This window comes from Mustela nigripes, chromosome 1 (genome assembly GCF_022355385.1).
Source record: "Mustela nigripes isolate SB6536 chromosome 1, MUSNIG.SB6536, whole genome shotgun sequence".
Taxonomy (NCBI): Eukaryota; Metazoa; Chordata; class Mammalia; order Carnivora; family Mustelidae; genus Mustela; species Mustela nigripes.
Window position 1 is genome coordinate 1,404,651 of NC_081557.1, and position 11,048 is coordinate 1,415,698.

The 11,048-nt window shown below is 65.7% G+C and overlaps 1 protein-coding gene across 3 annotated transcripts; it reads left to right on the forward strand.

Moving 5' to 3' along the window:
* Window positions 1-448: 448 nt before the first annotated feature.
* Window positions 449-10,843, forward strand: TNNT3 (troponin T3, fast skeletal type). 3 transcript variants are annotated; one of them, XM_059398592.1, is made up of 10 exons: window positions 449-500; window positions 3,046-3,064; window positions 5,550-5,595; window positions 6,232-6,348; window positions 6,468-6,545; window positions 6,786-6,899; window positions 6,979-7,088; window positions 7,234-7,324; window positions 8,954-8,994; window positions 10,628-10,843. In XM_059398592.1, exons 4-10 carry the CDS (start codon window positions 6,265-6,267, stop codon window positions 10,680-10,682), a joined length of 573 nt encoding a protein of 190 aa, XP_059254575.1. In that variant the 5' UTR covers window positions 449-500; window positions 3,046-3,064; window positions 5,550-5,595; window positions 6,232-6,264; the 3' UTR covers window positions 10,683-10,843. The 3 variants fall into 3 exon arrangements, with proteins under 3 accessions (XP_059254575.1, XP_059254587.1, XP_059254567.1); XM_059398604.1 differs by lacking the exon at window positions 3,046-3,064 and having other exon boundaries at window positions 458-500; XM_059398584.1 differs by lacking the exons at window positions 449-500; window positions 3,046-3,064 and adding an exon at window positions 5,300-5,436.
* Window positions 10,844-11,048: the final 205 nt, after the last annotated feature.

Consider the following 11,048-nt stretch of genomic DNA (forward strand, 5'->3'; position numbering starts at 1 on the left):
CGAGACCCCAGTGTCCCCCACAGAACCACCCTTGAGCCCTGGTTCCCCGTCAGGTCAGCGAGGCGGGGACAGGATCTGAGGATGGCCGTGCCCGCCAACACTGACCATGTCTCACCGGCTTCCCGCATGCCCCCTATCCCTTGTCCTCTGTCACTGACCCTCCCGAATGGCGACCGGTGCTCCCCTAACCTCGGATCCTCCGTCCTTTGACCTCTTGCTCTGCCGCCCTCCCTCCCCCGTGAAGTCCACGAACCAGGTACGTGCCGTGACTTCAGTCCCGTGTGGGCGCCCGTGCACACGAGTGACACGCGTGGGGGTGAGCAGGGGTCTGGGCCACGCAGGGACAAGAGGGGCCGTGGGACTGACGTCCAGCGTGGTTCCGCTCGGGCTCCGCGTCTCCGCCTCCCACGGCCCCTGCCCTCAGCCTCCGCCCCGGGCTCACCGCTGATTCTCTCTCTCCCCCGCCCCACGGTGCCGTCCCGCAGAGGAGGTCCAAGAAGGTACGTCCCGCCCCTGCGGACATCCCCGCACGTCTGCCCCTGCCTCGCTCCCTGGCTGACTCCTGCCACCTTCCCATGGGCTGGGGACGCCATGGGCTGGGCGCCCTCGGGGGTGCGGGGGGGAGGCCCTTCCGGAGCCGCCAGCAGGAAGGTGGGGGCGGCCGGCCCTGAGCAGGAGCGCGGAGCCCTGGGAGGTGCCGGCCTGGGGAGGAGAGCGCTGAGGTCCAGCAGGGGCTTCTGGACCACACAGGGTCGGGTGGAGAGCAGCGGCCGAGACACAGGGAAGGCGCCTCCACCCTGCCCCGATGGCATGTCAGAGAGGGCGTCAGGAGGGGGCAGGGGGGAGGGAGGGGGAGGTCAAGCGGGGTGAAGGGGAAGGTCAGGCTGGGCCGAGGCAGGACTGGAGCAGCCAGGGGCCTCGCGTGCAAAGGAGCCATCGCTCAGGCCCCGCATCCCACCCACCGTCTGGGCCACAGCCGGTCTCATCCGGCGTGAGGAGGCCCCTGGGTGGGCCGTGCCAGGGCGGAGGCAGGGGACACACGGGTTCGAGTCAGGGGCCTTCCGCTCGGCGGGGCTGCGGGGCCTCCGGGCTGGGCCTGAACCGCAAGCGCAGCCCTGCGAGCGTCTTCTCTTCCCGGGGCCCAGAGAGGCCGCCCGCAGGAAGGGATGTGCCGGCCCTGGCGTGGGGTGCTGCGCGCTCGCCGTGCAGGGAGAGGCGTCTAGGACGCTGCGGGCCTGTAGGGGCACACGGTCAGCGGGGTCCCCAGAGCCCACCCTGACGCTGAGAGTCAGACAGGCAGATGGGGCGCAGGGGGGACGCCAGGCTGCCCCCGACTAGACACCGCTGCAGGGGCGCTGGCGCGGGGCCCCTCCCCCAGCAGCTCTCGGCGTCCCCTCACGCACCCCTGCACACGGGGCGGCTCCAGCCGGGCCCCCGGGGAAGGCAAGCACACCTCAGTGGCACCCCTCTTCCCCACCAAGCCCTTCCTTCTGCCCCTCCGTGAGGTTTCTGCCCCCAAAGCACCCCTTTTCTTGCTCGGTTCCCTCACGCCCACAGCCCCCCCCAGGTGTGGGGGAAGGGTGCCATGAAGCCCACTTGTAAGAAGCCAAGGTGCTGTCTATGGGCATGTGGCAGGCTCCCGAGCACCCAGGGGGACCCGAGCCCAGCGGGAGACGAGGGGACGCACCCCGTGCACTCGCAGCCAGCCCCCCATCCCCTGCCTGGACGGCTGCGGGCAGAGGAGAAAGGGCAGGAGACCCACCCCGTGTTCCCGGCTGGGCTTCCTTGGGCTTGGAGAGCCGGAGGGCCCAGAGCAGAGACCAAGGGGCAAGGGCAAGACCCTGCCGGGCTGTGCCAACCCCAGGCTGTGACGCGGCCAGCCAGACACGCCCCGAGAGAAAGCATCCCCACGTGAGGGCAGCCAGGTGGGGGCAGAGGCTCATCTCAGGCCTGGAGGCCTGGGTGCACAGACACACGGCAGGCCCCAGGAGGTGGCCACGGGCAAGCTGGGAGGGCACATCCTAGGTCAGGAAGAGAAGGCTCTTCGTCTCCGGGGAGGTCCAGAGCCCCTTTACCTTCGAGCCGATCTAGCCTGGGCTGCAGGGACCACTCCCCCAGCTCCACAGCTCCCGTGTTAGGGAGGGTCTCAGCTTTCCCGGGGGGGGGCTCCGCCAGGCCCCCGTGGAAACCCTCGAAGCAGCCAGCTCCGCTGCCCACTCCCCACACAGCAGACCACTGATGGGGTCCGGGCCACTCCCCACACAGCAGACCACTGATGGGGTCCAGGCCAGTGCACACCAAGGGACGAGGGGCCCGGGGCCTGTCCCCACAGCCCCCCCAAACCCCCTCCAGTGCCCCGAGCCTGCTGGCTTCTCTCCTGTGTATGCCCTTGTGCCCACCGCCACTGTGGAGGAGCAGACGGAGGATTGGGAAGGTCCGGGCCACGGGTCCACTGGCCACAGCCCTTCCGGACTGTGTCTGGATGGCCACGGGCTCTCGGTCCCGCCACCGCCCGCCTGTCTGTGTTACTCTTCTGCTCTTCTCCCGGGGTCAGGCCTGACCGTCCCGCCATGGAGCTCCATGGGCCAGGCCTTGCTCACACCCACTCAGAAGCAGGGTGCTCAGTGGGGATCGGCCCACAGGCTTGGACAGGCCAGGGGCCTGGAAGGGGCTGCATCCTGCCCTTGCACTGGGTCCCCGTGTCTGCCACCTCCCATCAGACCACCTCCCTCCCTCCTGCCCTGCTGGTCCCTGAGGGCCCTGGCCTCTGGCTGACGGTCCCTCCTTCCTCTGCATTCCCCTCCTGGGCCACATTCTGGGCCACGCACCCGGAGCTCTCCTCCTGGGACCCCACAGGCACCTTCTCTTGTCACTGGCAGGACAGGAGCTTGGGCAGTGGGTTCCGCTGGAGAGGGAGAAGCGGGCGGGCGCGAGGCAGGAAGCCCAGCCCCCAGGCGAGGGTGCCCCCAGGGGTCTCTGGGTGGGAGTGGGCCACCCCACTTACACGCTTCTCTTCCCTTTCCCCATGCCCGCTGTGGTGGCCAGAAGAGAAGCCGAGACCCAGGTGAGTGAGGGCCCAAGCAGGGCCGGATGCCAGGTGTGGGAGGCCTGGAGGTCAGGACCAAGGTCACCTGGGACCCTGGGGTCCCACGGAAGACAGCGCATTTGGGTACCATGGAGAATGCACCCCGAACCCCTGAGGGAAGGTGGCCGTGCCTGTGCTCCTTGATTTGGTGTTTAAAGCTCTAGGCATCTGACGAAGGGCCCTGATGAAAGTGGGATTATTTGGGGTGGCTAGTGCCTTCCCCCACAGGTGGGGAGCAGAGTTCACGGGGGCAGTTCTTCCCCAGCAAGGAGCAAAGAGGAACTCTGGGGGCCCGGCAGGCAAGGAAGGCTCCCTGCGGGAGGAGGCGGGGGCCCAGGGAGGACAGGGAGGGCAGGGAGCTGGCGGAGACGGGGTAGAGAGAACGGGCTTCCCTTGCCCCCTGCGGCTGCCGGCCTGCCACAGGGTGCCCCCAAGTCCTAGCTGAGAGGCAGCCACGAGAGGCAGCCGGAGGGAGGGTCTCGCTCCCGTGGCCCCTTCAGAGCAGAACCACGGCGGACCTGCCATCTTCCACGGCCCCGGGCGCCTCCTCATCTGGGGGGGCGCCTTTCCCTCATTTTACCCACTTGAGAAGATTTCAGGGATTTTGTTTTTTAACCCGTCAACCCTGACGTCTCGTGCTGGGCGAGCAGTTGGGGGAAACACGGTGTGTGATCCACGCCCTCACCCCGCAGAGTGTCCTGCCTGCGCTCTGCACGGCCCGGCCAGACCTGGGGTGCCCTCGGGGGTCCGTGGGCCCCGCGGCAAGCCCAGGGTTCGGCCAGCACACTCCCGTCCCCTGCACTTTATTTTTCAGCAATGTTGAATAACGCTGCTGAATCCCAGATATTTTTTAGTTTTAAAAAAATGTTTGTGTTTTCATTATGAAAATAAAACACCTCATTAAAGAAAATTTGGAAAATACGTAAAAGTCCAATGAAGAAAAAAAAAAATCGTCTATAACTCTCCCAGCCCGCCAGCCAGACTGCGGGAAGGCCCGGGGAGGAATTTTACGCGCTCTTTCCGTGCGTTGGGCTCGGAAAAAAAGATTTAAACTCTGAGCTGTTTTTCAAACATCGCACTGTCTATACAACCTTCCATTCTGCTTTTTTAAAATTTAGCACTATTCATAAGTATTTTTCCGTGTTTTTACATAGTCTTCTTAAATATTTTGAATGGCCACATAATATTCCATGAATTGGACAAACCATAATTTTTCTAACCGTCCGTCTTCTGCAGGACATTAAAGCTTCCCCCAATATTTTACTATCATAAATAACGCCGGGTGGAAAGCATTTTCCGTCTTTCGGGTTATTTCCCTAGGCCGCGTTCCCAGAACTGGAATTACTGGGTCAAAGAGTGTGAGCGTTCTTCAGGCTCCTGGCCCTCGCTGCCAAATTGCTCTCCAGGGGCCGTGCCAGGGCGGGCTCCGCCACGGACGTGAGCGGGTCTGCGCCCCGCGCCGCCGCCACCCGGCCGGGGACACTGATGGATGAGGGGGGCCTCTCAGGGCCGCTCTGTTCGCGCGCCTCCAAGGGCTGCGGGAGCGCCTCACACCCGCTCACTGGCCGCCTTTCTTCCCGAGACTTGGCGGCGCACGCCTCCTGCCCATTTATCTCGCGGCACAGACGTCTCCACGTGTTTTCAGCCATCGGCCTGCACAAGGATATAAGTCTTCTCTGTGCTTGCTGAAAATATTTTTCTAGTCTGGGTTGGGGTTTTTTTTTCCTCTCCCAATTTTTGCTTTTTTCTTTTTTTCACATACATAAGTTTTTCATTTGCGTGGAGTCGTCTGGCTATCTTTCCCCTAGCGGGACCTTCTGGGGCTTCTGAGCTTAGGAAAGCCTCTCCTGTTCCAGCATTTGGGTCCATATTCAGTTCCACGTCCTTCTGTGGCTTGTTTTGAAAAAACCGTGTTGTTGTTTTAACTCTTTGCTCCATCTGGAATGTACGGGGGCCGAGCCCGGGGCTGATAGCCGGTTACAGCCGGCCGGGTCCCAGGGTCTCATTTCTTCCCTAAACTGCCTTCTGCCCAGCCCCACTCCTTCAGGTCCCCAGAAGGAAAGATTCAAGAGGGGTCAGAGACCCGGGAAGGGTCAAGACAGCCGTTCCCGACCACAGAGTCCAACACCCCTCGGGAGCCTGCAGTGACCAGGCTGCCTCTGGCCTGACCTGGCTGTGCTTCTTTGTTTGAGAAAGAAAGCGAGACTGCCCTTCCTGCACAGGCCGGGGGTGAAACGGCCCTCTCGATGTCCAGATGCTGGCTAAACAGAGGGACATGAAGAGACTGAAACGTCCTCAGAGGGGTCGGGCCACTCTGGGGACCGTGGGTTATGCATCCGACCAGAATAAAGGTCAGGCAGTGGGTCCTCAACTGGGGGCCCCAGGAGAAGGGCAGGACGACCAGCATCATGGTAGCGTCTCCACCTGCCCCCCCCCCCCACAATGAGTCTCTCTCTTCTTCCAGACTCACTGCTCCTAAGATCCCGGAAGGGGAGAAAGTAGACTTTGATGTAAGTTTATGGGACCTGGATCCACACAGCCTCCACCCTTCGAGCCCGAGCCTTCAGCCTCCAGACCCATGAAGGTCGTTTGCTCCCAAGCAGCCAGAGCTAGCCCTTCCTGGTTGCAGGCCAGTCTGCCTTAATTTATTTCTGGACCAGAGGAAACACCCACCGTGTCAGACACATGTCTTCCCTCCTCTCCCACCCCTACCCACCCATCATCCACTCATCCGTCCGTCCGTCGGTCCATCTGTCCGTCCATCCACCCACCCATCACCCAACAAACTACCTCATCCACCAGTTTCCTTCTGTCTGGCCCATGCAGAGCATCTCGGGATGACAACAGAGCCAAGTCAGAGCCCGTCTTTCCAGGGGTGCTGATGACCTCAGAGCTCGGCAGGGCCTGGGCTCAGCCGCGGGGAGGGTACCATCCGTACCCTGGAGCTAAGGGATCTGGCAGCCTCTGGCCCCCCAGAGCGCAGTGGCCATGGGGATGTGGCGAGGGCCATAGGTCCCTTGTCACCCTCGGCTTTCATGGTGGCCAGAGGAGGGAGGGCGTCCCCGCAGGGCCCAGGAAGGGACCGCCTGCCGCACGGTGGCCCAGGCAGGGTGAGGTGTGAGAGAAGGGGCCCCGTGCACCCACAGGACATCCAGAAGAAGCGTCAGAACAAGGACCTCATGGAGCTGCAGGCTCTCATCGACAGCCACTTCGAGGCGCGGAAGAAGGAGGAGGAAGAGCTGATCGCCCTCAAGGAGAGAATTGTGAGTCCTGGGGAGGGGAGACAGCGGGGGGGGCCACGGGGGGGGGGCAGCAGGTGGAGGCGGGGCCGCCCGGACTCCAGGGCCGGCAGGGCTGGGCCCACCTGCTCCTCTGGCCGTAGGAGAAGCGCCGCGCGGAGCGAGCGGAGCAGCAGAGGATCCGAGCCGAGAAGGAGCGGGAGCGCCAGAACCGGCTGGCGGTGAGGCCCGGCCCGCGCCCCTGACCCGACAGGTTCCCTGTCCTCCTGAGCGTCCCCCTGGCACCGGCCGGGGACCGGGGGGTAGGGGGGGCCCAGCTAAGTCCCCCACGTCCTGCAGAACCTGCAGACAGTGCCGGTCCCAGGGTGGGTCCTCGACGCCTGCCCCGCGGCGGGGGGGGGGGGGGGGGCACCCGAGCGGCCCCGCCCGGCTCTGAGGCCCGCGGGCCGGGGTCCCCGCAGGAGGAGAAAGCGCGCAGGGAGGAGGAGGACGCCAAGCGGAGGGCGGAGGACGACCTGAAGAAGAAGAAGGCCCTGTCCTCCATGGGCGCCAACTACAGCAGCTACCTGGCCAAGGTGAGCCCCGGCCCCGCCGCCCGCCAGCCCTGTGCGGGGCTCCCCCCCCTGAGGCCGGCCCCTCTGCCGTGGCCCGCAGGCCGACCAGAAGCGAGGCAAGAAGCAGACGGCGCGGGAGATGAAGAAGAAGGTGCTGGCTGAGAGGCGCAAGCCGCTCAACATCGACCACCTCAGCGAGGACAAGCTGAGGTAGACCCGGCCCTGGGGTGGGCTGGGGCGGGGGGCGGGGGGGTCCCGGAGGCCGCCCTGGTTCTCCACGGCAGCTGGCGGGGCGGGGGGGCTGGGCCCTGCTTCCCCGCCTGCCCGGCCCAGACGCACCTTCGCCCCCTCCCAGGGACAAGGCCAAGGAGCTGTGGGACACCCTCTACCAACTGGAGACCGAAAAGTTTGAGTTTGGGGAGAAGCTGAAGCGCCAGAAGTATGACGTGAGTGCGGACACCTCGCAGCTCGGCCCCCCCGCCAGGGCCGCCCCGCGACAAGTCCCCACCGCCTCGACCCTGAGAAGCCAGGGACCGTGGCGGGGGCGCCCTCTGAGCCCGCCGCCGTGCCCCCGAGCAGCTGGCCCTGCTCTGAGGGCCGCAGGAGAGAGCAGAGGCCTCGTGGCCTCGCGGTCCAGTTTCTGAATGGCCGGGGGCTTGCAGAAAGCACCCCCGGCTGTGCCAATAGGTTTCTTGGATGCAGCTTCTCTGTAAAGTAAGGTCCCAGCCGTGCCCGCGAAGACATTGGCTTCCTCAGAGTCCCTGGGGGACCCAGCCTCGGTCCCTGAGCGGTCACCGCCTCGGGCCCCCGTCCAGCAGTTTGGAAAAGGGTCTGGGGCTGGATCATCTCAGGGGTGGCTGCCTAGAGTTTCCTGGGAGGGGCACACAGCTCAGAACGGCAGTCCTGTTCTGATAGCGTCCCCTCGGAGGCCCTGCGGGGCCTGGGGAGCAGGAGAGGTCCTGGGAGCCAACCTGCTCCGTGTGCACAGACACCTCCAGCTTCCCCAACACAGGCACAGCCCCTGCCCCTGCCCCTCAGTGCCCTCCCAGGTCCCCAGGGGAAGACTGTTCACACCCGAGGGGTGTCTCCTGTGGCCACCCCTACAGGCCACCAAGATAGAGGGTGCGCAGTGACTGGTGACTCCTGGCCCCTTCTCAGGAGCCATGCCCGAGGGCAGAGGGTCTTCTCCTGTGGTTTGCTCACCTCTACCAGGGGGAGGACGGTCGTGCCAGCCCCGGCACTGCCCTCTCCCCGTGGTCCTCTGGGAGGGCTGGCTGGCAGATGAGGGTCCACAGGGTGGAGTCAGGGACACGCTGCCTCCTGACACACGTGTACGCAACCCATGGGGGGGTCCCAGGGGGGGCCGGAAGGGCCATGAGGACCCAGGCCTAGGTCAGCCCAGCACACAGCAAGGCCCCGGAGCCTCAGCCCGCCGCCCAGCCCGTTAACAATCTCGGTCTTTCTAGATCATGAACATGCGGGCCAGAGTGGAGATGCTGGCCAAGTTGTAAGTAGCCAGAGCCCACCCTGGACCGGGCTCGTGGTGTGCACTGCGCAGTGAGCCTCCCGCATGGCAAAGCCGGTTCGTTGCGGATGGTGGCGGCGGGCACGGAGACTACGGGGGCCTGCCTCCTGCCCCCACCTCCTCCCCTGCACCTGCGGCCCTCGCTGGCAGGTAGAGAAGGGCCTGCCCTTCCCTGAGCCTCTCCGCAAGGCTGTGGGGAGGAGGGAGTTGTTGGGCCAGGGAGCCTGGGGGCCACGGGGCTGGTCGCTCACAGCCACCAGCCCCAGGGCGCTGCCAGCCCCGCCCGCACCCCGCCTGCCGCAGGTAAGTGGCCCGCTCCAGGGCTGCTGTGTGTCTTGGCCCAGGGCTCCAGCGCGGGCCACCCAAAGTAAGTCAGAGGCAAGCGTCCCCAGGGCCGAGGGCGGGCGTCTCCTGCCTGGAGGAGCCAGGACACAGTAAAGGAGCGAGCGGCCCTGGCGAGGCGGCCGGGCTCCGCTGAAGGAGGGCACGCGGGCCACAGCTGGCCTGGCCCTGCCCCGACCCGCCAGGTAAGTCGCCGTGTTGTCCGCAGATCATCAACCTCAGGAGCCGCATCGATCAGGCCCAGAAGCAGTGAGTAGCCCTCAGGGGTTCTGCGCCGGGCACGTGGCCCCGTGGGGCTGGCCGCCGTTGCCTGCCCCTGGGCCCCGCGATCTTGGCCAGTCCCGGGGGCAGCCGGCCCTCCGCAGAGCAGTAACAAGACTAACCAGCGGCTGAGGGAGGCGACGGGTCCGGGCCCCACGCCCTGCACCGGCAGCCTCCATCTGCCCCTCCTCACCCCCAGAGCCCAGGAGGAGGCCGGCCGTGGGGACGTGGGCAACCCCGGGCCAGCTCCCCCGTGGCTGGCAAAGCCAGATGGGGTGCCCAGATGTCCCCTCACGGTGCCGCCTCAGCGGTGAGCTGGTCTGGACCGTCAGAAGGCCGGGCTCTGTCACGGGTCTCTCTGCAGCCCTGGGGGAGCCTCTGGCTCCTCGGGACGTGAACCCTCTGTCCGTAAGGTCACCCCGGGGTCTGCGGGCTCCGTGACAGCACAGCAGCTGGGAGGGGCCTAGAAAGGCCCGCACCTTGCTTGTCCCCAAGGGCCTGTGCTCCCCGCCTCACCCACTCAGGGATGCTGCCTCCCAGCCTGGTCGCAGGGCCGGTTCCAACCCACACAGGGCAGTGTCCCCAGGACTGCTTGGACTGGGGTTTCCCCTCCGTCCTCCCCGGCCCCTGCCCACTTCCTGCTCCCGGAGCTGGACTTCTCCAGCCCGGGGAACGGGTGAAGGTGACCCCCTCCTCCCTGGGCTCTGTTGTGTGGAGTGGACATGGGCCCTGTGAGAGCCCTTCCGGAGTTTGCACATGTGTGCCAGCATGTGTGCGTGCGTGTGCATGTGTGTGTGCATGCGTGGAAGTGTTCTCGGGCTGACCCCTGCAGGACTCGGGCCACGGGCACGGCCACGGGTGCCAGGGCTTCTCCCAAAGCCAGCCTTGGGAACTGCATGGCCTCCACCAGCCAGAAGTCGTTCCATAGGTCGGTTCTGGAGCCCACACACCCTAATCCCCACCCGAGGGACCCTGACCAGGCACCCAGGTGCCTCCTGGCTCCCTGGTGTGCAGAGAGCCTCAGACAGACAGGGCCAGGCTCCTAAGGACGGCCACTTGGCAGGGTGCTGACCTTCTCCCTGCTGCATGGTCCAGCTCTAACAGGGGACTGAAGGGCTGGGGCAGAGGCCTCCAGGCCCCGAGTCTGCCAGGCCCTGCCTGGTGGCCAGGAGTCAGGGCCCTGGGCCGCTGACTGTCCAGAGCCTCTCCTGTCCCAGGAGGCTGTAACCTGGGTTGCTTTCTCCAGGCCACAGTCACTGGGGCGATGAGAGCCGTCTGTAGAGTCAGCTTCCCTGGCAGGCCTGGGGTCCACCTGAGGTGGGGCCCCGGGAGCCCAAGCTCCTGGCAGGGGTTGGAGGGTGTCCTCTGCTCTCTGGTCCCTCCCCTAACCACACTAACTGTCCCAGCACAAGGCACCCCGGCCCAGCCGGGCCAGGTACAGGTGAGTGACTGGAGCTTGGAGTGTGTGCCTGTGACTTCGAAGCCAGACTGGACGCTTTGCCCCGGTAGTGGCCTGAGTGGGCTGAGCTGTCAGGACTGGGGGTGTGGGGGGGGCCAAGGGGGGGCTGGGCTGGGGGCCCAGACACGCAGCCGCTGACGATCCACTTGCTTCCATTTGCAGTAGCAAGAAGGCCGGGGCCCCGGCCAAGGGCAAAGTCGGCGGGCGCTGGAAGTGAAACCGCCAGAGAAGGTCCCAGAGGCAGCGACCCTTGGCCCGCGCAGCCCGTGGGGCAGTGTCCGGCCCCCACGCCTGGGGGCAGAGGCCCCCCCGCCAAACGTCTCTGTCCTGGCTTCCCCCATGTCCTGGGGTCTGTGAATAAAGCTGACGGACTCCCTTCCCAAGTGTGTGCTGGCTCTCAGACACGGGGCTCTGGGGGGCACGGACTGGAGGAAAGGCTGAGCGGGTGGGCTACGGTAGACAGAAGTGCAGGTCGGGGGCCCAAGGGACACTGGGGGCTCCCTTTAGGGGTCAGGGCACATGGCTTCAGGGGACTGGGATGCCCTGCCCGGCTCTGCCAGCGGCTTCCACATCTGCCCACCCC